General features: G+C 45.2%; 2 protein-coding genes across 4 annotated transcripts in view; one reads left to right on the top strand and one right to left on the bottom strand.

The window, feature by feature from the left end:
- The window catches only part of reep5 (receptor accessory protein 5), a 32,235-nt gene extending 22,213 nt beyond the window's left edge, over positions 1 to 10,022 (top strand). Inside the window, exons 3-5 of the mRNA XM_085987151.1 lie at positions 3,829 to 3,967; positions 7,681 to 7,849; positions 9,648 to 10,022. Coding sequence (XP_085843277.1) covers positions 3,829 to 3,967; positions 7,681 to 7,849; positions 9,648 to 9,697 — 358 coding nt within the window. The 3' untranslated portion in view covers positions 9,698 to 10,022. The remainder of the gene's footprint in view (positions 1 to 3,828; positions 3,968 to 7,680; positions 7,850 to 9,647) is intronic.
- The window catches only part of srp19 (signal recognition particle 19), a 40,466-nt gene extending 13,372 nt beyond the window's left edge, over positions 1 to 27,094 (bottom strand). Inside the window, exons 1-6 of one of the 3 annotated variants that reach the window (XM_085987159.1) lie at positions 26,997 to 27,094; positions 26,717 to 26,876; positions 19,944 to 20,019; positions 18,966 to 19,037; positions 18,755 to 18,863; positions 7,484 to 13,717 (exon numbers count right to left, since the gene is read on the bottom strand). In XM_085987159.1, the coding sequence (XP_085843285.1) occupies positions 13,584 to 13,717; positions 18,755 to 18,863; positions 18,966 to 19,037; positions 19,944 to 20,019; positions 26,717 to 26,754 (429 nt within the window). In that variant the 5' untranslated portion in view covers positions 26,755 to 26,876; positions 26,997 to 27,094 and the 3' untranslated portion in view covers positions 7,484 to 13,583. Of the gene's footprint in view, positions 1 to 7,483; positions 13,718 to 18,754; positions 18,864 to 18,965; positions 19,038 to 19,943; positions 20,020 to 26,716; positions 26,926 to 26,996 lie in introns of those variants that run through there. The other 2 variants (XM_085987156.1, XM_085987160.1) reach the window with 2 other exon arrangements.
- Positions 27,095 to 27,477: the final 383 nt, after the last annotated feature.

Genomic DNA, 27,477 nt, shown 5'->3' on the forward strand with positions numbered 1-27,477 from the left:
AACAATACTAACCATGCCAACATGCACAATGCAACCATACTGTGTAGAGCCTTCTGTTTACTAATGGTGTGTCCATTAAATATGCTGACATTGGATTCAGTTGAGAGCTGGGCTAGTGTCACAACTCCATACGTTTCCCTAAGTGAACTATGTCGCAGTGTTTGCACACTCTTTGGTTCTGTTTATTTTATTGTCCCTCAAACGTACTATACATCCATCGATTAATCAAGTATATCATCAAGAGATGTACATTATAGCACATTAAATGAACAACAGGAAGTGAGAGTTTTTGGGTGGATACAAGTGGTTTTAACAAAGTGCTGATATTTTTAAGCAGCCAACATGATGTTCTTCACAGTAAAATGAAAATAGTACATAAAATAACGTGATGTCAACTGAAATAGTATAAAGGACATCTGTTCAATAACTTGTCAGTAAAACTAATCTTCCATGTTTGTTTACATACAGTATCTCATGGCCAAAAATAGAAATGTATTTTGTGTCACATGGTGAGCATTCCTAATCAGAATTTGCAGATTGTGATATACAGTCTACTGTTAATTTCAATTACTGGATCATTTGAATTTTACTTGCAAATAGGTCTGAAGTTTAGCTATTGAAGTAGTACTCCAGGGAGGGCTCACAGTCATGTTTTATAACTAATGTTGCCTAAATAACAACAACAACTTGTATTTATATCGTGCCTTTAACATAGTAAAATGTCCCAAGGCGCTTCACAGGAGTATTAAAAGACAAATAATTTGACACCAAGCCACATAAGAAATTAGGGCAGGTGACCTAAAGCTGGTCAAAGAGGTAGGTTTTAAGGAGCGTCTTAAAGGAGGAAAGAGAGGTAGCGAGGCGGAGAGGTTTAGGCAGGGAATTCCAGAGCTTAGGGCCTAGGCAACAGAAGGCACGGCCACCAGTGGTTGAGCAATTATAATCAGGGATGCACAAGAGGGCAGAATTAGAGGAGCGCAGATATCTCTGGGTTGGGGGGGAGGAGGTGGTTTGTGGGGCTGAAGGAGATTACAGAGATGGGGAGGGGCGAGGCCATGGAGGGATTGGAAAATAAAGATGAGAATTTTGAAATCAAGGCGTTGCTTAACCGGGAGCCAATATAGGGGTGTTGGGTGAACTGGACTTGGTGCGAGTTACGACACGGGCAGCCGAGTTTTGGATGACCTCACGTTTACGTAGGGTGGAATGTGGGAGGCCAGCCAGGAGTGCATTGGAATAGTCAAGTCTAGAGGTAACAAAGGCATGGATGAGGGTTTCAGCAGGGGATGAGCTGAGGCAAGGGCGGAGACGGGTGATGTTACGGAGGTGGAAATAGGCGTTCTTAGTTATGCTGCGGATATGTGGTCGGAAGCTCATTTCAGGGTCAAATATGAAACCAAGGTTGCGAACAGTGTGGTTCAGCTTCAGACAGATGTTAGGGAGACGGATGGAGTCAGTGGCTAGGGAACGGAGTTTGTGGCAGAGACCGAAAACAATGGCTTCGGTCTTCCCAATATTTAATTGGAGAAAATGTGTTCATCCAGAACTGGATGTTTGACAAGCAGTCTGATAATTTAGAGACTGTGGAGGGGTTGAGAGAAGTGGTAGTGAGGTAGAGCTGGGTGTCGTCGGCATACATGTGGAAACTGACACTGTTTTCAGATGATGTCGCCAAGGGGCAACATGTAGATGAGAAATAGGAGGGGGCCAAGGATAGATCCTTGGGGGACACCAGAGGTAACGATGTGGGAGTGGGAAGAGAAGCCGTTGCAGGTAATTCTCTGGCTACGATTAGATAGATAAGAATGGAACCAGGAGCGTGCAGTCCCACACAGCTGGACGATGGTGGAGAGGCGTTGGAGAAGGATGGTATGGTCAACCGTGTCAAAGACTGCAGACAAGTCAAGAAGGACGAGGAGGGATAGTTTACCTTTGTCACAGTCGCAAAGGATGTCATTTGTGACTTTTGAGAGCCGTTTCGCTACTGTGGCAAGGGCAGAAACCTGTTTGGAGGGATTCAAACATGTAATTGCGGGAAAGATGGGCACGGATTTGGGAGGCGATAACACGTTCAAGGGCTTTGGAGAGGAAAGGGAGGTTGGAGATGGGACGGTAGTTTGCAAGGACTGAGGGGTCAAGGGTTGTTTTTTTTGAGAAGGGTGATGATGGCAGATTTGAGGGAGAGGGGGACAGTACCTGAGGAGAGTGAACCATTAACAATGTCAGCCAACATGGGAGCCAGAAAAGGAAGTTGGGTGGTCAGCAGTTTGGTGGGAATAGGGTCGAGGGAGCAGGAAGTGGGTCTCATGGATAAGATGAGCACGGAGAGGTCATGAGGGGAGATCGGAGAGAAACTGGAGAAAGATGTGAGTTCAGAGCTAGGGCAGGGGGAATCTTAGAGGAAGTTTGACCCGGTGGGCTAGGGGAAGAAAGGGAAGTGGCCGAGGCAGCTGAACGGATGGTCTCAACCTTCGAGACAAAAGTCCATGAGCTCCTCACACTTGTTGTCGGAGGTGAGGGTGGAGGAGACAGGGAGAGGGGTTTGAGAAGACAGTTAGCAATAGAGAATAGGAGCCGGGGTTTATCTTTGCATTCCAGAATGATTCTGGAATAGTGAGCAATTTTGGCAGACGAGAGCAGGACCCAATAATGCTTTGTGGTCCAGCCAGATCTGGCGATGAATGATTAAACCAGTTGTCCGCCATATCCGTTCATGTCTGCGTCCCTTGGACTTAAGGGAGTGAAGCTGAGGACTGTACCAGAGGGAGCGGCCAGGGTGAGACAGAGTAATTGTTTTAATAGGGACTAGGGCTTCAAAGGTGGTGGTGAGGGTGTGGTTGAGCAGATCGGTAGCTGCAGAAATGTCATGGTGAATGGAGGGCCAAAGGCTGGACAGTTGGGATTTCATAAGTGCAGTTATAAGAGAGATGGGGGAGAGTTTTTTTCCATGGGTGGACACAGAAGGAAGTAGGGTTTGAAAAATGTTATTTAATACCTCCGTTCTCTAAAGACTGTCATGTGTAATGGGGTGAATACAGCCACCCACTCCAGGGTTTCTGTGCATTGCATTACCCAAAACTAACGCATAATGACGTGTAAGCATTGCATGCTGCGTCTAACACTCTCCTGAGTTTATTGTTGAATCAAGCACTGACTGCAGTTAAAAATTCGATAAAGAAACCACGTGGTGTAGTGGACTAGAAGGTTACCTGTTCAATTCTTGGTTTGTGCTGATTTGAGCTAATCTTAGCTGGATGGCACTCGGTGTAACAACTTGCCTTAGTGCCCATAGGCTAAGGAAGAGAAAAATAAGGTGGGACTCCCACGCCTGATTGCATAGTATGCATATGTTGGGAGCAGGATGGAGTGCCAATGGCATTGGGGTCAACCTTCTGTGCTCAAATGCTCAGTTGAAGCTCGGAGTAGGCATAAAGAACGGCCGTTTGGGTGAAGTACTAGAAGCTTACTAGCGTAGAGGAACTATAACCCAGCAAGAATCAGCATCTTCAGGAGATGCAAAAACAATTTTTAAAAACACTTTTTATATAACCCCTTTGTATTTCCCTGGTAGTTTTATGTTTCTGTTTTACCCGCAATATGGGTTAAACATACTTGCTCAAAACTAATTCAGTACATTTATCGGGAGATTTTGCTTGGGCAATCCAGGCAACATGTAAAACCCCATTTATACCCTATCTGGAAAACCACTGTTTTGATACTTCTTTGCATTTGTTTTTTTTCTGTGCTCTACATGTTCAGAGTACATTAAGTCAAAAATAGGTTTGCTTTGTATTCTTGAAATATTTGGTAACTTTCCTTTTCTTGCAGAATCCAGGCCATTGAAACCCCTGATAAAGATGACGACACAATATGGCTGATGTACTGGGTGGTATATGGTCTCTTCAGTGTAGCTGAATTCTTTTCTGACATCTTCTTTTCCTGGTTTCCCTTCTATTATATATTGAAGGTAAGTAGAAATGGAGTTGTAATGGATTAGTGTTGTGATGTACACTAAAGTTGGAGAGAACATATGTTGGGTCTAATTTTAAACACAACTGATTTTTCTTGCCATTAACTACTAATACAGCTATTTGGTCTAAAAGTAATAGGAAACCAGATTCCATTGTCCACATGGCTGCAAGCTATCTATTTAGGTGTAAAATACCAAATACTCACTAGTTGTATGGCCTGCAGTAATAAATCTATATAATGTTATATGTAGAAGGTGTTCTAGATTTGCTTTTATGACCAGAAAGATTAGACATTTAAAATGATTAAAATCTAGTTAATGAAAGTTTTGTAATTAGATTTTGCACTTGCATATTAACTCCACTTTCCAAATGAAGAAATCTTGCGTCTACATGTCCTTTCAGCTGCAAGATTACACACTGCAGACTTCTCTTCCCTTTTCTCTTCCTCACAATTCTGCAGACTAATCATGAGCACACATCCTGTTGATCAGGAAAACAGGATCATCAAGCCATAGATTACTGAAAAACCTTAGTTCATGCTGTTCCATGGTCACTTAGGATGTATGACAGGGAAGCTGAATAATAGTGTCTGACCTCAGAAGGCAAAGTGTTGCCTTCCCACAATGCTGAAAGTGCCCTCCGTCCAAAACCCAAATCAGAAACTTTGGGGTGAATTGTCAAACTATCAATTTAGAGTAGTGCAGTGCTCTGACAGGAAGGGTTGCCACAACCGCGCAGTCAGGATATACTAAGGAGAACAAATAATTTGCAGAAGTGAAAACCAGCATATTTTGAAGAAGCAAAGCTCCTCCCACAGTGGGTAGTAGTTCGGGTCCTGGTGGAGAGGGAATGTTTATGCTGCCCCAGCTGGAACGACCCGCCCAAATGTTAACGACTGTGGCTAGAGAGGGCACCCACCACACTCCCCCTCCTGCTGTGAGGGGAGGGCACCCACCACACTCCCCCTCCTGCTGAGAGGGGAGGGCACCCACCACACTCCCTCTCCTGCTGAGAGGGGAGGGCACCCACCACACTCCCCCCTCCTGCTGAGAGGGGAGGGCACCCACCACACTCCCCCCTCCTGCTGAGAGGGGAGGGCACCCACCCCCCCCCCCCCTCTTGCTGAGAGAGGGGAGGGCACCCACCACGCTCCCCCCTCCTGCTGAGAGGGGAGGGCACCCACCCCCCCCCTCCTGCTGAGAGAGGGGAGGGCACCCACCACGCTCCCCCTCCTGCTGAGAGAGGGGAGGGCAGCCACCACACTACCCCTCCTGCTGAGAGAGGGGAGGGCACCCACCACACTACCCCTCCTGCTGAGAGAGGGGAGGGCACCCACCACACTCCCCCTCTTGCAGAGAGTAAAACTGTGGCTCCATGTCAAGCTCATTTCCCTCTTTCTCCTCCACCTGTCTCTTCCCCCCCCCCCGCAATTTCTCTTCAAACCCTCCCCCTCCATTAAGGGCTAGCTACAACATATCTTTTTTGATTTCAAAATAAAATAAGAACATAAGAAATAGGAGTAGGCCATACGGCCCCTCGGGCCTGCTCCGCCATTCAATAGGATCATGGCTGATCTGAACCTAGACTCACATCCACTTCCCTGCCCTCTCCCCGTAACCCCTAATTCCCTTATCTGCTAGGAAAATGTCTATCTCCATTTTAAATTTATTTAATGTTGCAGCTTCCACAGCTCTCTGGGGTAGCAAATTCCATAGATTTACTACCCTCTGAGTGAAGAAGTTTCTCCTCATCTCAGTTTTGAAAGGGCAGCCCCTTATTCTAAGATTATGCCCCCTACTTCTAATCTCACCCATCAGTGGAAACATCCTCACCGCATCCACCCGATCAAGCCCCCTCACAATCTTATGTTTCGATAAGATCGCCTCTCATTCTTCTGAACTCCAATGAGTAGAGTCCCAACCTACTCAACCTTTCCTCATACGTCAACCCCCTCATCTCTGGAATCAATCGAGTGAACCTTCTCTGAACCGCCTCGAGAGCAAGTATATCTTTTCTTAAATATGGAAACCAAAACTGCACGCAGTATTCCAGGTGTGGCCTCACCAATACCCTGTATAACTGCAGCAAGACTTCCCTGTTTTTATACTCCATCCCCCTTGCAATAAAAGCCAAGATTCCATTGGCCTTCCTGATCACCTGCATACTAACTTTTTGTGTTTCATGCACCAGGACCCCCAGATCCCTTTGTACTGTAACACTTTGCAGTTTCTCTCCATTTAGATAATAACTTGCTCTTTGATTTTTTTCTGCCAAAGTGCATAACCTCACACTTTCCAACATTATATTGCATCTGCCAAATCTCTGCCCACTCACTTAGCCTGTCTATGTCCTTTTGCAGGTTTTTTATGTCCTCCTCACTCATTGCTTTCCCTCCCATCTTTGTATCGTCGGCAAACTTGGATATGTTGCACTCGGTCCCTTCCTCCAAATCGTTAATATAGATTGTAAAGAGTTGGGGTCCCAGCACTGACCCCTGCGGAACACCACTAGTTACTGATTGCCAGCCCGAGAACGAACCATTTATCCCAACTCTTTGTTTTCTGTTAGATAGCCAATCTTCCACCTATACCAGTATATTACCCCCAATCCCGTGATTTTTTTTATCTTGACCAGTAATCTTTTGTGTGGAACCTTGTCAAATGCCTTTTGGAAGTCCAAATACACTACATCCACTGGTTCCCCTTTATCCACCCTGTATGTTACATCCTCAAAGAATTCGAGCAAATTTGTCAAACATGACTTCCCCTTCGTAAAACCATGATGACTCTCCTATTAAATTATGTTTATCCAAATGCTCTGTTACTGTATCCTTAATAATGGACTCCAACATTTTGCCAACCACAGATATTAGGCTAACTGGTCTATAGTTTCCAGCTTTTTGTCTACTTCCCTTAAATAAGGGTGTTACATTAGCAGTTTTCCAATCTGCCAGGACCTTTCCTGAGTCCAGGGAGTTCTGGAAAATGATCACCAATGCATCCACAATCCCTACCGCCACTTCTCTCAAGACCCTAGGATGTAGGCCATCAGGTCCGGGGGATTTATCCGCCTTAAGTCCCATTATTTTACTGAGTACCATCTCCTTAGTGATTTTAATCGTGTTTAGCTCCTCCCCCCCCCCCCCCCACCCCATTGCCCCCTGTTTGTCCAGTGTTGGGATATTTTTAGTGTCCTCTACTGTAAAGACTGATACAAAATATTTGTCAGCGTCTTTGCCATCTCCATGTTCCCCACCACTAGTTTCCCAGTCCCATCCTCTAAGGGACCAACGTTCACTTTAGCCACCCTTTTTCTTTTTATATAGCTGTAGAAACTCTTGCTATCTGTTTTTATATTTTTTGCTAGTTTTCACATCATGCTTCTGACTACTTGATCTGCAGTACCATTTCCTGCCTTAGGGCAGATGTGGACTGCAATTATAACTTTATCCTATCATCATGTGATGTGACTTTTTTAATCAGTCGGAGAGGCCAGTGATGATGGTAAACATGTAAAGTTTTGCAACAAAAATATTCAGAATTTATTGTTACATAGTAAATAAAAACTAACAGCAATCAGAATGTCCTACATGATGACATTTGAAGCAACAATTCATATACAAACAAATCTAATGCAGTAGCAGTACCATTGTAGACAGATGGAGGATCTCTATCAGCTATTTTAATAATCTCTCTCTGAATTTTTTTAGTGTGCATTCCTGGTTTGGTGCATGGCTCCCACCTCTTCTAATGGTTCTCAACTGATCTACAAGCGTTTTATCCGCCCTTTCTTTCTGAAGCATGAGGCTAAACTGGACGAGGTTATGAAAAATCTTGGTGACCGGGCCTCAGAAGCTGCAGATAGCATTAGAGAAAGTGGTAAGATAAATCACATTGCATTACTTAGCTGTAGTAGATTCATAATATAACTTGCATATCGGGGCCTGTCAAGCAGATCTATTGAGCTACAAAACCTTCAAATATGTTGTCTGAGTGATGGGGTACAGTGAGTGTGTGTTTGTAGTTCCTGCAGAGTGAGTACTCTAACTCAGCTATGCTTGAAAGCAAGGAGGAAAAATTGCTGGGAGAGCCTCTCGGCAACACTCTCATCTAGGTGGGCTGGATAAAGATATAACACAGCTTTTGTAATTTGGGGGGGGGGGGGGGGGGGGGAGGAAATTAATGTAATTCAGCTCTTGGCTCGGGAATAGATTTAAGGCCCAAGGGGACCCAAAGAGAGAGATTTAACAAAAAACACATTTTAGGCTATTTACACCCCTTTCCTTCCTCCTTTCAAGCCCCACTCCAGAAACGTGTACACATAATGTAGGCTGACAGCTCAATGTAGCACTGATGGAGTGCAGCACTGGTGGAGATGCTGTCTTTTGGATGAGACATTAAACTGAGGCCTTGTCTACTGTCTCGGGTGGCATTATTTGAAGAAAAGCAGGGGAGTTCTCATGGTGTCCTGGCCAATATCACTAAAACAGATTACAGGAAACTCTTTGGTATCCGGCACCGACGGGACTGGCATGTTGCCAGTTGATCAAAAATTCCGGATGACGGAGAGGGTTATCTACCGAGGCTATTTTTAAACAAAGAAAAATAAAAAAAATCAAGAAATGTGTAGTATACAGTAACTGGGTACTCACCTACAGAATGTTGTTAAATGGATGGTGGAAGATGCTTGATTAAGTACAGGACTACCAGCAGTGTGGGAGACACACAGTACCCCTGTAAAATGGCGGATCAGAAGAGACTACCGGCAGCGCGGGAGAGTCAGACTCCTGTTATTGAGGTGTTCCGACAGCGCCAAGAAGCCGAGTAGTGGCAGTTTGGAGAACTACCCCCCACTGACTAACTCGGCCACTGCGGGAAACTCGGACTTGGCAACATTTCCAGTTATTGAGGTGTTTTCGGAGTGAGAATTTTGCCGGTTAATAGAGAATTCCGGATATTTAGGTGCCGTTTTAAACGAGAGTTTCCTGGTATCTGGTCATGTATAAATCCAAGTTCTTTCTCTTTTCCAGTCTTTTGCGTCCAGACATGCCACATAGGGCTTCTTGTTTTGTTGCACTCTGGATTGACACTAGTGGTTTGACACTGAGTTGCAGAGGAGTCATCTGGAGTTAACTCTCTCTGGGTAATTTCCTTAACTGTGCTTGATGCCTCCCGAAGGAGGCTGATCTTGGAATATTGAATCGTGGGCACATGGTTACATGACATCATTCCAGGGCCTTTATACTGGAGTTTCAACTCAGTGTTATATCTCTCTGCCTGAAAAATTAATTTCAAAAGATAGCTGATTAAGGCACTGAGCAGCTGAGCTACGAAGTGACTGATTTGATCCTTAGTCGGTGCTGCGTTAATCAGCGATTCATGCTGGGTCAAGACAGGATTGGACTTGGGATGCTGGAATAGCCTGTTACTCTTTAAGCTCCCACTTGGAAGATATTGGGGGTTCTTGGTGCCCCCACATAGAATCAATGCCTTGGGAGGTGCGAGGGAAGAACATTTTCAACACAATGTGCAAAAATTTAAATTAGCAAACCGGTGTTGCTGGTAGCATGATAGTACCTAGACAATCTGTGGCAGGATAAGGATTTTAGTGTTTAGTGGAATAAAAAGGAATATTTGAAAATTCAGTCCATGTTTATGTATATTTGTGTCTTCCCAGCCAAGAAAGCAACAGCAAACATAATCTTTGAAGACAAGAAAAGCACTTAAACAATGCCTGAGAAAGCTTGCTTTTATCCTTGGCTCCCTGGGATCCAGAGTGTTAAGATGTTGCCTTTGGAAAGTTTTTTAATGCACACTTTAAATGTGTTTCTTATAATCTATATGCTCAATTTTACCAAAATCAAGAAAAGTGGAAAAAATATGGTACTTCAATGTAATGTAATATTACAATCAGTGTTTAATTGCTTGTTGCAAACATTTCATGGACTATTGCCAATGATGCAGGTTCATTTCTGAGAGTGACATTTTTCTGGTATGTCTTGTCCTTTTATTGTCTAATAGGTGTCCAATAAACTTCTAAAGTTAAGTGTCACTTTTTTTTTTTGAATGGTTGATTCCAATATCTTGGATGTGTTTATTTAGTACAGTTGTAGACTAGAATACCATTGAGAAAATGCAGCTTCTGTAGTATTGCTCAAATAAATTTCTGTTAACATGAGCTGGTACTGTGAGCTGCAGGACCTGAATGTTGCTTGACACTGATATCAGACATGCACAGGGAGAGGCTGCTCATACATCACAACAAAAACACTTAATTTCCCTATGAAACCAGGCACTTAGCCTTCCACACCCTTACTCTGTGCTGTGTTCAGTAACCTTTTTAAAAACAGGTCATAAGTGAGGCTGTATTTATCAGCTACAGGAGTGGTTAAAACAATTGCTTTATTCAGTGATTATAGGTGGTTTAATCAAGGCCAGGCCAACATTGCCCACTAGGATGCAAATGAAATCACAATGGGTCAGGCTAAAGGGATCAGGAGGTCTTTGAGATGTAATACATTGGAATATTACTTAAAGCACAGAACCACATCATGGCTTACTGTTTAACTAAGTTTTCCAATCAATTTCCCTTCTGTTTTCAGCAAAAATAACATTTTCCTTCAAAGATAGACTTGGCTAGAGTCTCGACTACAATAGCAAAATGCATTTATATAGTGCCTTTAATATAGAAAAATATGCCAAGGAGCCAATGTAGGGCAGCAAGCACAGGGGTGATGGTCAATGTTCCATGTTCCCTTTAAGCTGCGGGGCCACGTAGCTCTCAAACTCCATGCAGCCAGCTCTACAATGCGAAAAACTGTGCTGCACGGTATTTTGAATAGGTCGCGCAGTCAGAAAAAATTAACAGGAACATTGGTGATGGGTGAACGGGACTTGGTGCAAGTTAAGATATGGGCAGCAAACCTTTGGATCAGCACAAGTATAGAGAGGGTGGATGATGGGAGGCAGGCCAGGAGTGTGTTGGGATAGTCAAGTCCAGAGGTAACAAAGGCATGGCTGAGGGTTTCAGCAGCAGATGAGCTGAGGTGGGGCAGTGTCATGCGATGCTACAGAGGTGGAAGTTATCAGTCTTGGTGATGGAGCAGATTATGTGGTTGGGAGCACATCTCTGGGTCAAACAAAACACCAAAGTTGCAAATTGTCTGTCTCAGCTTCAGACAGTTGCCAGGGAAATGGATGGAAACGGGGGTCAAGCAACAGAGTTTGGGACAGGGACCAAAGACGATGGCTTTGGTCGTCTCACTATTTAGTCGGAGGACATTTCTGCTCATCTGACAGGCAGTGTGACAAATCAAACAATGGAGGAGCCGAGGGGGGGTAGAGCTGGATGTTGTCAGCGAACATGTGGAACCTGATGTTTTAGGATGAGGTTGCAGAGTGGCAGCATGTAGATGAGAAACAGAAGGGGGTAATGTCTGAGCAGAACTTGGAGCAAGATAGGATATAAACAATGATGTTTTCAATTAGCTGAAATTGATGAACGATGGAGGATAGGAACAAGGAGAAACAAAGTATTCTTGTCTGGAGGTGACAAAGGTACAAATGAGAAATAACAGAAAACGCAGGAAAAGCTCAACAGGCCAGGGCAGCATCCGTGGGGAGAGAAAAGGTACAAATGAGGGTTGTAGCAGTAGTAAGCAGAGGTGGGTGATATGGAAGAGGAAGTAAGCAATCTTTAGTGGAGGTAGGGGCAAAGAGATGCATAGGAGGCCAGAGTCAAAAGATGAGGGCATAGGACAGAGACATGGAGAAGACTGGAGGTCAGATGAAGTGAATCCTTAGTGATTTGAATGAAGACTTTAAATTTGATCTGTTGGTAGGATAGGTTTAGTGTAGAACAGGATATGGACAGTCGAGTTTATGAAGAGTGGAGATTAGGAGATCAAGGGGCACATTGCAGAAGCCACAGCTGTCAGTGACAAAGGCATGAATAAGGGTTTTAGCAGTATACTGTGCATCTGCAGGAAGCAAGCATGCAATCTTTACAATAAGGCACACCAAAAGGATGCAAACTCACCGACTGTTGTAAGGAAATCAGTTCTAGAAAGTGGCCCATGTTTATAATTTCCATGAACCTGCCAGCTCTGCACCCAAGCAGCTAGCCCCTGCCATATACCCTCCCACCAAGCAGGCACCCTAGATACACAGATAGGCGATATCCTAATTGCCCAACCCTGGGCATGCCAAAAGGGCAGTCTTCCAAGGAACTAGCTGATTCCAAGTCCTATTCCCTCAATACACTGCCTGAAACCAGAGCACAGGTTTTTAAGCCCTCGATATTTAATTTGGAAAAACAGAAAATTGCAGACCAAGCAACCATATAACAAGAGGAATTTGGGGGTATTGCTGGATAGTTCACTGAAACCAACAATAAGGAAAGCTGGGGATGTTTTCGTCAGAGGTATGGAGTACAAATTCCAACAGAGGAGTTTCTGCAAGGCACTGGTATGGCCACACCTGGAGCACCTGTGTACAATAATTCCAGTCACTACTACAGCAAGGATATCCCTGTAGTGCAGAAAAGGGCCCCCAAATAGATATCTAGCTTAAGGTATTTGAGCCATGAGGATAGGCTGAAGAGCCTGGGATAGTTTGAGAAGTAGAAGGCTTGGGGAAATATTCTTCAGGGAATAAATAAATTGAACCCCAGTATTATGTTCCAGGTTACCACAAAATTTAGAATTAGGGACGTTAACTCAGGCGTAGAAGGTTCACAGACAATTTACAAAATGGACAGTGAATATGTGGAAGCAGATAGTGTGGAAATATTTGGGGGAGAACAAGATGGGCAATTGAAAGTCATCAGTTTTTGGGACTGGCCCGATCTTTCCCAAGTGCATTTTCAATCTTACACTTAAATATCAGTTAGGTTTCTGCAACTATGAAGAAATTGCAATTGAAAACAGAACTATTTATTTTCATGACATTCAGGTAAACAAAGAACATTAATTTTGTTTTAAGCAAGAAACCTGCCAGGCAGTTTTAGCATGCTTTACAGCTAGTGAATTGCATCCTTTGCCGCATCATGTTTTGATAAATTCTTACTTTAAATGCCACAGTTGTGTCTTTTTAACTAATATTGATCTGCCCCTAAAAGTAGGGCTCTGTCAAATTTAGATTTCAACTATTCTGTTTCCACTTTTTAAAGCTCCATTCTCTGTTGAACACTGAAAAATATGAAACGCACTTAAATTTAAACATGGCTTAGCATTTTTAGAGACATATACAATAAGACTTGATTTTCAACATAACCATTAATCCTGTCCAAAAGATATAGAATGTATGACTTATACTAATTTTGTTAATGGACACCAACTCCAAACCAGACATTTAGTGTAACAATATAGTGACTGAAAGGTTAACTTTAGCAGGGCACATTTTTTTTGAAAAACCTGAAAATGTTCATAATTTAATCTAAAGCAATTGTAATGTTTTGAATTTCTCCCCTCCCACTACATAGAATATTAAATTTAAAAGGTGGTACCAGTTTTGTCCTACATTATGGACCAAAAGAAAACAGAACACTCAATGGGTTTACTATATAGGGATGATTTCAAAATAAATATAACTGAAGCCAGCACCATCAGTAGAATCACTTCTTCTTCTTCTTCTTGCTCTTCTTACCACCTTCACCTGGTTGTGCATTCTGGTCACCTCCTCCAGCCTTTTGGGTCCTGCTCTTCAGTTTTGGAATCATTTCTGCTACATACAACATTACTGATTTACCTGGGAGTGGGGGGCAGTGTAAGGAAGAGGGGGAGAAAAATAGGAATTTCTTTGCAAACTGAGGCTCTTTAAAAATAATTATAATAAATTTGTACTGTTCTATTTTCAATGCCAATAAGCTCCCTTAGAGATTCAATAGAAACATCTTTCACTAATACTGGAGATAGTCGACTAAAATATTTTTTAAATAAGAGTTTTGTGCCCCTGTCTTCTTCCAGTCCAGCATGGTATGGTGTCCCTTTCCTCCCCCAAGCAAGCTAATTGGTCACTGGTAATCATCCGACTAGTTCCTTCAGTTAGATGCGTTTGGCTTCCCCAGATCCACCAAAGATCAGAGGCCATCACTAACACCCATTTCCTGATATAACCAACTTTATTCATTCTCCCTGCCCTTATGTGAACTTAGCACTTTTCTGCCTAAATTTGGGTCTCATCCATTCCAGCAGCTTTGTAGATCTGACTCTAGAAGAAGTGACAGAATATATTTTAATTTCCTCAGCCCCACTGCTCCTCTCCCTGATTCTGTGCTCCACGCTTCCACCCAACTGCTCCACTCACTGGACCCAGTGCAGGAGGATAAGCATTTCCAAACAAGACTGAACTGAAGATTTTATATGAATGTTTTTGGGAATAGGGTGAGCATGCCAATAATAAAAGGAACTAATAAGTATGTGACTGTGTAGTAACTTACTGAATTCAAGTATAGTTAAAGACAGATCTCAAACAGTGAAGTGTTCTTTGTCAGGTTGTTAATCCATTTGAAGAGTTTCAAAGAGTTTTGATTAATAACATTTTGGCATAACTTAACACATTGAAGGGTGCCTTTAAAACTAAATGAGCCTATTCAGAGTGGAGCTACTTTAAATTTGGAAGTTGGTCTCATCAGGACATAGAAGATAGGAGCAGGAGTAGGCCATTCGGCCCCTCGAGCCTGCTCCGCCATTCAATGAGATCATGGCTGATCATCCAAATTCAGTACCCTGTCCCTGCCTTCTCCCCATATCCCTTGATCCCTTTAGCCTTAAGAAGTATATCCAAATCCTTCTCGAATATATTTAACGAACTGGCCTCCACCGCCCTCTGTGGCAGAGATTTCCACAGGTTCACCACACTCTGGGTGAAGAAATTCCTCCTCATCTCAGTCCTAAATGGCTTACCCCTTATCCTTAGACTATGACCCCTGGTTCTGGACTCCCCAGCCATCGGGAACATCCTTCCTGCATCTAGTCTGTCCAGGCCTGACAGAATTTTATAGGTTTTGATGAGATCCCCTCTCAATCTTCTAAACTCCAGTGAGTATAAGCCCAATCGACACAATCTCTCCTCATATGTCATTCCTGCCATCACAGGTATCAGCCTGGTGAATCTTCGCTGCACTCCTTCCATGGCAAGAACGTCCTTCCTCAGATAAGGCGACCAAAACTGCACACAATACTCAAGGTACGGTCTCACCAAGGCCCTGTACAACTGCAGCAAGACATCCTTGTTCCTGTACTCGAACCCTCTTGCTATGAAGGCCAACATACCATTTGCCTTTTTAACTGCCTGCTGCACCTGCATGCTTACCTTCAGCGACTGGTGCACAAGAACACCCAGGTCTCTTTGCACTTCCCCTTCTCCCAATCTATTGCCATTCAAATAATAATCTGCCTTCCTGTTTTTGCCACCAAAGTGGATAACCTCACATTTATCCACATTATAGTGCATTTGCCATGTTTCTGCCCAATCACCCAACCTGTCCAAATCGTACTGGAGTTTCACAACATCCTCCTCGCAGCATACCCTCCCACCCAGCTTTGTGTCGTCTGCAAATTTGGAGATGTTACATCCAATTCCCTCGTCCAGATCATTAATATATATTGTGAACAGCTGGGGTCCTAGGACCGATCCTTGCGGTACCCCACTAGTCACTGCCTGCCACTCGGAAAACGACCCGTTTATTCCAACTCTTTGCTTTCTATCCGCAAACCAGTTCTCTATCCCAGTCAATACCTTGCCCCCAATCCCATGTGCCTTAATTTTGCACGCTAATCTCTTATGCGGGACCTTATCGAAAGCTTTCTGAAAGTCCAAATGCACCACATCCACTGGTTCTCCCGTATCTATTTTACTAGTTACATCCTCAAAAAATTCCAGTAGATTAGTCGAGCACGATTTACCTTTTGTAAATCCATGTTGACTTTGTCCGATCCCGTCACTGCTTTCCAAGTGCTCTGCTATTACATCTTTTATAATGGACTCTAGCATTTTCCCCACTATCGATGTCAGGCTTACCGGTCTATAATTCCCCGCTTTTTCTCTACCACCTTTTTTGAATAGTGGGGTAACATTAGCTACCCTCCAATCCATACTGTTCCAGAGTCTATCAAGTTCTGGAAGATGACCAGCAATGCATCTACTATCTCCAGGGCCACTTCCTTAAGTACCCTAGGATGTAGATCATCAGGCCCTGGGGATTTATCGGCCTTCAATCCCGTCAACTTCCCCAACACCAGGACCTACTGTACATTTCCATAATTTTCCATTTTCATGTCTTAATTCCTACATCTTCAGATATTTTTTCGCCCTCCAATTTCTCCCATTTTCTGGTCATTTTTTTGTGTGGTCCTGTCTCCCATGGCTTTACAATCAGCAATTTTCATGTTTTTAAAAAAAAGTCTTTCCATTGCTTCACAGGAGATGCTCATGTTTCCTGCCATTGGGCAAACCTTCACAGTTTACAAGATTGTGTTGTTCCCAATAGGGAGGGAGGGTTTTGCTGGGTTATAACACCTGATTATTAAATGTTTGCCAATTTCAAGATTTAAAAAACTAGGCAAGTGGAATCATGCAAGGCTGTGGAATGCACTGACTCAGTGATTGAAGTAGAAACCATTTCAACATTTAAGTGTAGGGTAGCTAGGAGGTTGGCGGAAACAGGAATAGGAACAGAGTGGGCACATTGGATTAGGACTACTGCTCATGGGGGGAAGATAAACATGAACAGACTGATTGGGCCGAATGGCCTGTGTCCGTATTGTAATTTCTATGTGTCTAACATCACAAACTAGAGAAAAAAAAATGATAAATCGGTGTCACAAGACAGAGGGGTTTCCATTTAAAATGAATACAACTCACCACTGTAAGATTGTACGTTGTAAGATCATTGTTGATGTCCAAATAAGCAAAGCCACCAGTATCAAAGTGTACATATATCAAATGGAATTTTCACACTATTCTGCCTGCCTCCTGTACAACTGGATTCAGAAAGTTCATTGGTTTGTGGTCTTTGATGTTTATGTTTATGCAATACCTCGATTTTAAAATTCTCACCCTTGTTTTCAAATCCCACCATGGCTTCGCCCCTCCCTATCTCTGTAATCGCCTCCAGCTTCCCCCCAGCGATATCTGCGCTCCTCTAGTTCTGGCCTTGAGCATCCCTGATTTTATTCGCTCCACCATTGGCGGCCGTACCTTCAGCTGCCTGGGGCCCTCAGCTCTGGAATTCCCTCCCTAAACCTCTCTTTCCTCCTTTAAGACGCTCCTTAAAACCTACCTCTGACCAATCTGCCCTAATTTGTTCTTATGTGGCTCGGTGTGAAATTTTGTTTTATAACTCTCCTGTGAAGCACCTTGGGACATTTTACTACGTTAAAGGTGCTATATAAATCCAAGTTGTTCTTGTTTGAAACATCAATTTCACACACTGCTCAAGCGGTACATGATTAAATCTGTTACCACATAACAATGCACCACAACATGTCCCAACACCAAAATCTTAGAATCATAGAGCACAGAAGGAGGCCATTCAGCCCCTTGTGCTTGTGTTGGCTCTTTGGTAGAGATATCCAATTAGTCCCACTCCCCTGATCTTTCCCCACAGCCCTGTAAATGTTTTCCCTGCAAGTATTTATCCAAGTCCCTTTTGAAAGTTACTATTGAATCTGCTTCCACCAGCCTTTCAGGCAGTGCATTCCAGATCACAACAACTCGTACATAAAAAAATTTAATGTCGCCTCTGGTTCTTTTGCCAATCATCTTAACTGTGTCCTCTGGTTACTGACCCTCTGCCACTGGAAACAGTTTCTCCTTATTTACTCGATCAAAACCGCTCACGATTTTGAAGAACTATCAAATTTCCTTCTTAACCTTCTCTCCTAGAAGGAGAACAACCCCAGCTTCTCCACATAACTGAAGTCCCTCACTCCTGGTACCATTCTAGTAAGTCTTTTCTGCACCCTCTCCAAGGCCTTGACATCCTTCCTAAAGTGTGGTGCCCAGAATTGAACAGAATACCCCAGCGGAGGTCTGTTTTATAAAGGTTTATTATCCTAACTTCCTTGCTTTTGTACTCTATGCCTCAATTAATAAAGCCAAGGATCCCATATGTTTTTTTAACAGCCTTTTCAACTTGTCCTGCCACCTTCAAAGATGTGAGTTCATACACCCCAGGTCTCTGTTCCTGCACCCCCTTTAAAATTCTACCATTTAGTTTATATTGCCTCTCTTCATCCTTCCTACCAAAATGCATCACTTCACACTTCTCTGCATTAAATTTCATCTGCCATGTGCCTGCCCATTTCACCAGTCTGTCTGCGTCCTCCAAAAGTCTGTTACTATCCTCCTCATTGTTTACTACATTTCAGAGTTTCAGGTCATCTGCAAACTCTGAAATTATATCACCAATACCCAAGTCCAGGTCATTAATATAGATTAGAAAGAGTAGTGGTCCCAATACCGACCCCCGGGATACATCACTGTTTACTTCCCTCCAGTCTGAAAAACAACCGTTCATCACTACTCTCTACTTTCTGTCCCGTAGCCAAATTGCCACTGTCTCTTTAATTTTGCTAAGTATTATGTGATACTTTGTCAAATCTTAAACCATCCTTTAGTTAATGGTACTGTGATATGGGTGGAATTACATTAATTGCTTTGAAAAAAGTAAAGTGCACAGGGTTATAGACATCGTTCAGGAAAAGTAAAAATCATCTAGTGCACAAGACACACTGCATAAGTAACAAACCCTTGTGCATTTGAGAAGATTCAGTTACTTACGTGTGGGAAACTGCTCTAAACAGAAGGAACCATCCTCATTTTTCAGTTGAACACGTATTCTGCCTCTGAATTGTACATCTCTGTTCCACTCACGTGGGTACAGTTTATTCTGAACACAGTGTAACAGATTAATGAGTACGTGAGAAAAGTCAGGACTTTTATGAAATGTTCAATATTCAGCAAAAGTAATATTAAACACAATAAATAATACCTCTACAATCGCAATTAGTCCTGCTGCTGCACAAACATCTCGAATTTCTCCAAATGTTGGGTTTTCAACAGCCTTCACAGAAACAAACATGGTTATTATAACTGATACAACAATTTCCAATAATGAAAAATATGTCCCTAGGCACTTCACAGAATAAGCACATGGAAAACTGATACCAGGAAAGGATTGATTAAGCATGTCTGAGAGATGGGTCTTGAGATTTTTTTTTTTTTAAATAAGGGGAAGGGAGGGGGAGAAAGAGCCTTAGGCAGGGAATTCCAAGGGGTGGGACCAGGTAGCAGAAGGTCCTGCGACTGATGGTAAGGTGAAAGGAGTGGAGATGTCTAAAAGCACAGACAGTTCAGGGAAGGGCTGGGTGTCAACGGTGCATGAGTGCAAGCTGATTCCATATCTGAAGATGTTGCTGGCAAAGGCCAGTATGTAGCTGAAGAAGAGGGAGTCAAGGATAGACTCCTAGGTGATTCCTGGGGTAACAATTCAGGGAGAGACCATTGCTGGAACTGATCTGGTTGCACTGTGAATACAACCATGCAAGGGCAGATGCAAGAAGCTGGACAATGGAGAGTGGTTAAAAGAAGACAGCATGGTGGAAGACAGTGAATTGAGAGGAATAATCTGAGCAAGGGGAGTCGAGCTGAAAAATGAAATCACCCAGGATAAGGAGTTGTTTGCTGCAGAGGCTAAAGGAGGAGAAACTAAGGACATCTTGAGATGGAAGTCAGTGTGAGGCTTGGGGAGTGCTAGATCAAACTTAAATGAAAAGCAAGAGGGATGGAAAAGGACAAGATACTCAAAGGAGGAGGAGCTGGAGGAGTAGGGGAGAGGCCAAAGTGCAACTTGGAGATAAGGGCCATGCCGCAGCCATAGCTGTTTGGGCTTTATCTTCAGTACACATTTGGCAATCATCACGGAGTGCAATATATATATAAAAAAAACAGAAGCCTTCCTTAATCTCACCTTTTCTACTGGTATTCTTCTTCCCTCCGCTATAGTCTTTTTGCTGTTTATATATGCTGGATATATGCAAATAAACCTTCAAAGCAAAAAAGTTGATTTAGATTTTGAGCCCACCTCAAAACAGATTTCCCTAGGTTATCACAAAAATCATCTCCAATACCGAAGAGGAATTTACATTATTGTTCTTCTGTATGAAACAAAAAAGAGACTGAGTTTATCTAACTTCCCCACTGATTCAATTATCATCGCAAGGTATCATTAAAGTTGATTTTTAACAAGTTCCACTATAAATGTCTGGATTTATTTTCCCCATCCTGTAGTCATAAACACTTAGTTATTTAAGTGTTTCTGCTAAATAGTAGATTTATTTTATATATAACACACAAGAAATAGGAGCAGGAGTAGGCCATTCAGCCCTTCGAGCCTGCTCCGCCATCCAATGAGATCATGGTTGATCTTCTGCCTCAATTCCATTCACCGGCCTTATCGCCATATCCCTTGATGCCTTTACTAGTCAGAAATCTATTGACTTCTGTTTTGAATATACCCAATGACTGAGCCTCCACAGCCCTCTGGGGTAGAGAATTCCAAAGATTCACCACCCTCTGTGAAGAAATTTCTTCTCATCTCAGTGTAAAATATAAACCTGCATCCATACACTTACAGCTCTCTATTTTATATGGCCTACAGCAGTGCTCAGCATTCCAGTCACCTGTCTTTTCCAATAATGCTTTCAGACAATACAATTCTACATGTAGGGGATTCATCAGTATTCCAGTTGCTCTGTACTTTCCTGTTTCCCAGAACTCGAGATCAATAAACAAACATGATTCGAGGGCTTGCTGGTAAAATTATGGAGAGTGGCAGCATGGACAGCAAGTAGGTTAAAAGACATAAGAACATAAGAAATAGGAGCAGCAGTAGGCCAATCGGCCCCTCGAGCCTGCTCCGCCATTCAATAAGGTCATGGCTGATCTGATCCTAACCGCCAATCCACTATCACAGAACCATCTCCTGAATCTAACAGAATTAGACACACGAAATAGGAGCAGGATCAGGCTACACAGCCCCTGGGCCCGCTCCGCTACCCACAGGGCCATGACCGATCCGAACCTAGGCTCATGTCCAAATTCCTGCCCGCTCCCTGTAACCCTTAATTCCCTTTACTTCTAGGAAACTGTCTATTTCTGTTTTAAATTTATGTAATGATGTAGCTTCTACAGCTTTTTGGGGCAGCATATTCCATGGACCTACCACCCTCTGAGTGAAGTAGTTCCTCCTCATCTCAGTTTTGAAAGAGCAGCCCCTTATTCTAAGACTATGCCCCCTAGTTCTAGTTTCACCCATCATCGGGAACATCCTCCCCGCATCCACCCGATCCAACCCCTTCACAATCTTATATGTTTCAATAAGATCGCCTCTCATTCTTCTGAACTCCAATGAGTAGAGTCCCAATCTACTCAACCTCTCCTCATATGTCCATCCCCTCATCCCCGGGATTAACCGAGTGAACCTTCTTTGTACTGACTCGAGAGCAAGTATGTCCTTTCTTAAGTATGGACACCAAAACTGTACGAAGTATTCCAGGTGCGGTCTCACCAATACCTTGTACAACTGAAGCAATACCTCACTATTTTTATATTCTATCCCCCTAGCAATGAAAGCCAACATTCCATTGGCCTTCTTAATCACTTGCTGCACCTGCATACTAACCTTTTGAGTTTCGTGCACCAGGACCCCCAGATCCCTTTGTACTTCAGTACTTTCCAGTTTCTTGCCATTAAGATAATAACTTGCTCTACGATTTTTCCTGCCAAAGTGCATAACCTCACACTTTCCAGTATTGTATTCCATCTGCCAAATCTCTGCCCACTTACTTAGCCTGTCTATGTCCCCTTGCAGGTTTTTTATGTCCTCCTCACTCACTACTTTCCCTCCCATCTTAGTATCATCTGCAAACTTTGATATGTTACACTCGGTCCCCTCCCCCAAATCGTTAATATAGATTGTAAAGAGTTGGGGACCCAGCACTGACCCCTGCGGAACACCACTATTTACTGATTGCCAGTCTGAGAATGAACCATTTATCCCAACTCTCTGCCTTCTGTTAGATAGCCAATCCTCTATCCATGCCAGAATATTACCCCCAATCCTGTGATTTTTTATCTTAAGCAATAATCTTTTGTGTGGCACCTTGTCAAATGCCTTTTGGAAGTCTAAATACACTACGTCCACTGGTTCCCCTTTATCCACCCTATATGTTACTTCCTCAAAGAACTCCAGCAAATTTGTCAAACATGACTTCCCCTTCATAAAACCATGCTGACTTTGTCCTATTAAATTATGATTATCCAAATGTCCTGTTACTGTCTCCTTAATAATGGACTCCAAAATTTTACCTACCACAGATGTTAGGCTAACCGGTCTATAGTTTCCAGCCTTCTGTCTACTGCCCTTTTTAAATAAGGGTGTTACATTAGCAGTTTTCCAGTCTGCCGGGACCTTTGCCGAGTCGAGGGAGTTTTGGAAAATGATTACCAATGCATCCACAATCCCTACCGCCACTTCCCTGAAGACCCTAGGATGTAAGCCATCAGGTCCAGGTGATTTATCCGCCTTGAGTCCCATTATTTTACCGAGTACCACTTCCTTAGTGATTTTGATCGTGTTTAGCTCCTCCCCCCCTTTAGCCCCCCGTTTGTCCAGTGTTGGGATATTCTTAGTGTCTTCTACTGTAAAGACTGATATAAAATATTCATTCAGTGTTTTAGCCATCTCCATATTTCCCACCATTAATTTCCCGGTCCCATCCTCTTAGGGACCAACATTTACTTTAGCCACCCTTTTTCTTTTTAGAAACATAGAAGATAGGAGCAGGAGTAGGCCATTCGGCCCTTCGAGCCTGCTCCGCCATTCAACGAGATCATGGCTGATCATCCAAACCCTAGCACCCGGTCCCTACACCGACAGCCATCCCACCCAAGCCCTATCCCCATAACCCCACGTATTTAATCCCCCCTAACACTAAGGGTCAATTTTTTATCATGGCCAATCAACCTAACCCGCACATCTTTCGACTTAACTATATATAATTATATAACTATAAAAACTCTTACTACAGGTAGACTACCCTTTATCCGGACTTCCGAAAACCGAAACCCTCTAAAAACCGAAGGTTTTTTCGTTCAGCGTAAGTCGTACGCACGACTTACGCTGAACGAAAAAACCTTCGGTTTTTAGAGGGTTCCGGTTGCGGAAGTTCGGATAAAGGGTAAATCGTGCGCACGACCCCCCGCCGACCCCGACAACCGCCGACCCCCCCGGCCCTGACAACCGCCGACCCCCCCGTGGACCCCGCCGGCCCCGACAACCGCCGACCCTGACCCCGACCGACTTACGCTGAGCGTCAGCGTAAGTCGTGCGCACGACCCCCCGCCGACCCCCCCACGGACCCACCTTCCGAAATCCGAAATTCTCCTTTATCCGAAACTCGGCTGGTCCCGAGGTTTTCAGATAAAGGATAGTCTACCTGTATCTGTTTTTATATTTTTTGCTAATTTACTTTCATAATCTATCTTCCCTTTCTTAATCAATCTTTTTGTTATTTTTTGCTGTCTTTTAAACTTTTCCCAATCCTCTATCCTCCCACTAGATTTGGCTACCTTATATGCCCTTGTTTTTAGTCGAATACTATCCTTAATTTCTTTACTTAGCCACTGATAGCTGTCTTTTCTTTTACACCCTTTTCTTCTCAGTGGAATATATATTTTTTGGAAGTTGTAAAATAACTCCTTAAATGTACACCACTGATCATGTATCGTCTTACCCTTGAATCTATTTTCCCAATCCACTCTACTCAATTCCGCTCTCATACCTTCATAGTCTCCTTTATTCAAGCTTAGCACGCTTGTTTGAGATCCAACCTTCTCACCCTCTAATTGAATATGGAATTCAACCATGTTTTGGTCACTCATTCCAAGGGGATCCTTTACTAGGACATTTTTAATTAATCCTGTCTCGTTACACAGGACCAGATCTAAGGTTGCTTGCCCCCTGGTCGGTTCAGTTACATACTGCTCAAGAAACCCATCCCTAATACACTCAATGAACTCATCCTCAAGGCAGCCCTGCCCAATTTGATTTGTCCAATTAATATGATAGTTAAAATCCCCCATAATTATAGATGTTCCCTTATTACAAGCCTCAACTATTTCCTGATTGATACTCTGTCCAACAGAGTTGCCACTGTTCGGAGGCCTATAGACTACGCCCACTAGTGTTTTTTTCCCCTTATTATTCCTTACCTCCACCCAAACTGTTTCATTATCCTGATCTTTTGACCCAATATCATTTCTCTGTATTACAGTGATTCCTTCCTTTATTAACATAGCCACCCCACCTTCCCTTCCTTCCTGCCTGTCCTTCCTGATCGTTAAATAACCTGGTATGTTTAATTCCCAGGCATTGTCACCCTGCAGCCATGTTTCTGTAATGGCCACAAGATCATACCCATATGTAGTTATTTGTGCCATTAACTCGTCTATTTTGTTACGAATGCTACGTGCATTCAGATAGAGAACTTTCAAATATGTTTTGTGACACTTAGTTCCTGCTTTTGCCCTTTTTATTACTTTACCTTTTACTCCATACCTTCTGCCCCTTCCTGACACGCTCTGGTTTTTAATTTCCCCACTGCTACCTAAGTCTATGACCTTCTCTGTTGTCATTTTTATTATTTGCTCTCTAGGAACCTCCCCCCACTAGTTAGTTTAAAAGACAAAAGCCATAGTGATGGTTGCTGGATGTTTTTCAGAATGGAGGGATGTGAACAGTGGTGTCCCCTGGGGTGGATGTGTCTCTGATGAACTCCGGACTCAGCACCTCCAGGTCAGTCCCAGTTCTCGAAAGGAGCGACGTCCGGGCTAATCGACTGGACTCAGCCGCAACCCGAAGCTGAAGCTACCGGTGTGCGAAGGACGGCCCAAAACGGTGAATAAATGGAAGGGTTTGTGTTGTTAAATGTCTGCATACGGAGCGCCAGCCGCTTTAAAGTGCAACAGTGCGCATCAGGCGGCGACCTCACGCTGCTTTCTGCCGGCGGATTGGAAGGCTCCATATGGAACGCTGCAACAATGAAGCCGCGGGTTCCACACAGCTCGTTACATTTAGATATACACAATAACTCGCTCGCTCGCCCGCCCGGGTCCCCAGACACAGGGACCCCCCCCACACCGACCCCCGCCTGGGATTCTCCACACCGACCCCCCGCGACACAGGGAGCCCAGACACCGACCCCCCCCGACACAGGGACCCCCCACACCGACCCCCCCCCCCCCCGACACAGGGACCCCAGACACCGACCCCCCCCCCCCCGACACAGGGACCCCAGACACCGACCCCCCCCGACACAGGGAGCCCAGACACCGACCCCCCCCCCCCCGACACAGGGACCCCAGACACCGACCCCCCCCGACACAGGGACCCCAGACACCGACCCCCCCCCGACACAGGGACCCCAGACACCCCCCCCCCCCCCCTCCTCCCGACACAGGGACCCCAGACACCAACCCCCCCCCCTCCCGACACAGGGACCCCAGACACCGACCCCCCCCCCCCTCCCGACACAGGGACCCCAGACACCGACCCCCCCCCTCCCGACACAGGGACCCCAGACACCGACCCCCCCTCCCGACACAGGGACCCCAGACACCGACAACCCCCCCGACGACACAGGGACCCCAAACACCGACAACCCCCCCGACGACACAGGGACCCCAGACACCGACCCCCCCCCTCCCGACACAGGGACCCCAAACACCGACAACCCCCCCTCCCGACACAGGGACCCCAGACACCGACTCCCCCCCCCTCCCGACACAGGGACCCCAGACACCGACCCCCCCCCCTCCCGACACAGGGACCCCAGACACCGACCCCCCCCCCCTCCCGACACAGGGACCCCAGACACCGACCCCCCCCCCCTCCCGACACCGACCCCCCCCCCTCCCGACACAGGGACCCCAGACACCGACCCCCCCCCCCTCCCGACCCAGGGACCCCAGACACCGACCCCCCCCCCTCCCGACACAGGGACCCCAGACACCGACCCCCCCCCCCCCCTCCCGACACAGGGACCCCAGACACCGACCCCTCCCGACACAGGGACCCCAGACACCGACCCCCCCCCCCCTCCCGACACAGGGACCCCAGACACCGACCCCCCCCCCCTCCCGACACAGGGACCCCAGACACCGACCCCCCCCCCCTCCCGACACAGGGACCCCAGACACCGACCCCCCCCCCCCTCCCGACACAGGGACCCCAGACACCAACCCCCCCCCCCCCCCGACACAGGGACCCCAGACACCGACCCCCCCCCCCTCCCGACACAGGGACCCCAGACACCGACCCCCCCCCCCTCCCGACACAGGGACCCCAGACACCGACCCCCCCCCCTCCCGACACAGGGACCCCAGACACAGGGACCCCAGACACCGACCCCCCCCCTCCCGACACAGGGACAGGGACACCCCCCTCCCGACACAGGGACCCCAGACACCGACAACCCCCCCGACGACACAGGGACCCCAAACACCGACAACCCCCCCGACGACACAGGGACCCCAAACACCGACAACCCCCCCGACGACACAGGGACCCAAACACCGACAACCCCCCCGGCGACCCCAAACACCGACAACCCCCCCGGCGACCCCAAACACCAACCCCTCCCGACACAGGGACACCGACTCCTGCCCGCTGCCGCCTCTTACCTCTCTTTATCGGCATGAGTTTTGTCCATGTACACCATCTTGCTGCTTCTGCTTCTCCGCTGAGTCAGCCGACCTGAAACGAGAAGTTCGACCTCTACACTGCGTTGATTGGTCAGAGCTCGCCAGCCTCCAGATGTTATTGGATAGTGGAACTGTCAATCTGCAAAACACCGCAACTTCCGTTATTCTCCAGGCAGTGATCTGGTCCTTGAAGATCAGATTCCCCCATGAAACGTCACCTTTAATAAGGGAGGAGAAGCAAGGAAACATACAGACCAACCTTAAAAACGCAGAAAAGTTGTTACCCAGCTTCAAAAAACCTGATAACCATAAAAAGCATCAAACTTAAAAATGGCTCCGGTATGGCTCAGTGGGTAGTACACTCGCCTCTGAAGGTTGTGGGTTCAATTCCCACTTCAGAGACTGGAGAACAAAAACCTAGGCTGACCCTTCACTGCAGTACTGAGGGAGTGCTGCACTGTCGTAGGTGCCGTCTTTCAGTTGAAACCGAGGCTCTCTCAGGTAGACATAAAAGATCTATTTCAAAGAAGAGCAGGGGAATTATCTCTGGTGTCCTGGCCAATATTTATCCCTCAACCAACATAACAAAAACAGATTATCTGGCTGTTTGAGGGAGCTTGCTCTGCACAAATTGGCTGCTGTGTTTCCTACTTTGGTTCTGAGAGGCTTTCTTGCAACTGGATATGTTTATTACAGTGAATTTCAGTGCTTTAAGATCACATCCTGCAATCTAAATTTGT

This window comes from Somniosus microcephalus, chromosome 1 (assembly GCF_052327205.1).
Source record: "Somniosus microcephalus isolate GS21.2 chromosome 1, FLI_Smic_1.0, whole genome shotgun sequence".
Classification (NCBI taxonomy): domain Eukaryota; kingdom Metazoa; phylum Chordata; class Chondrichthyes; order Squaliformes; family Somniosidae; genus Somniosus; species Somniosus microcephalus.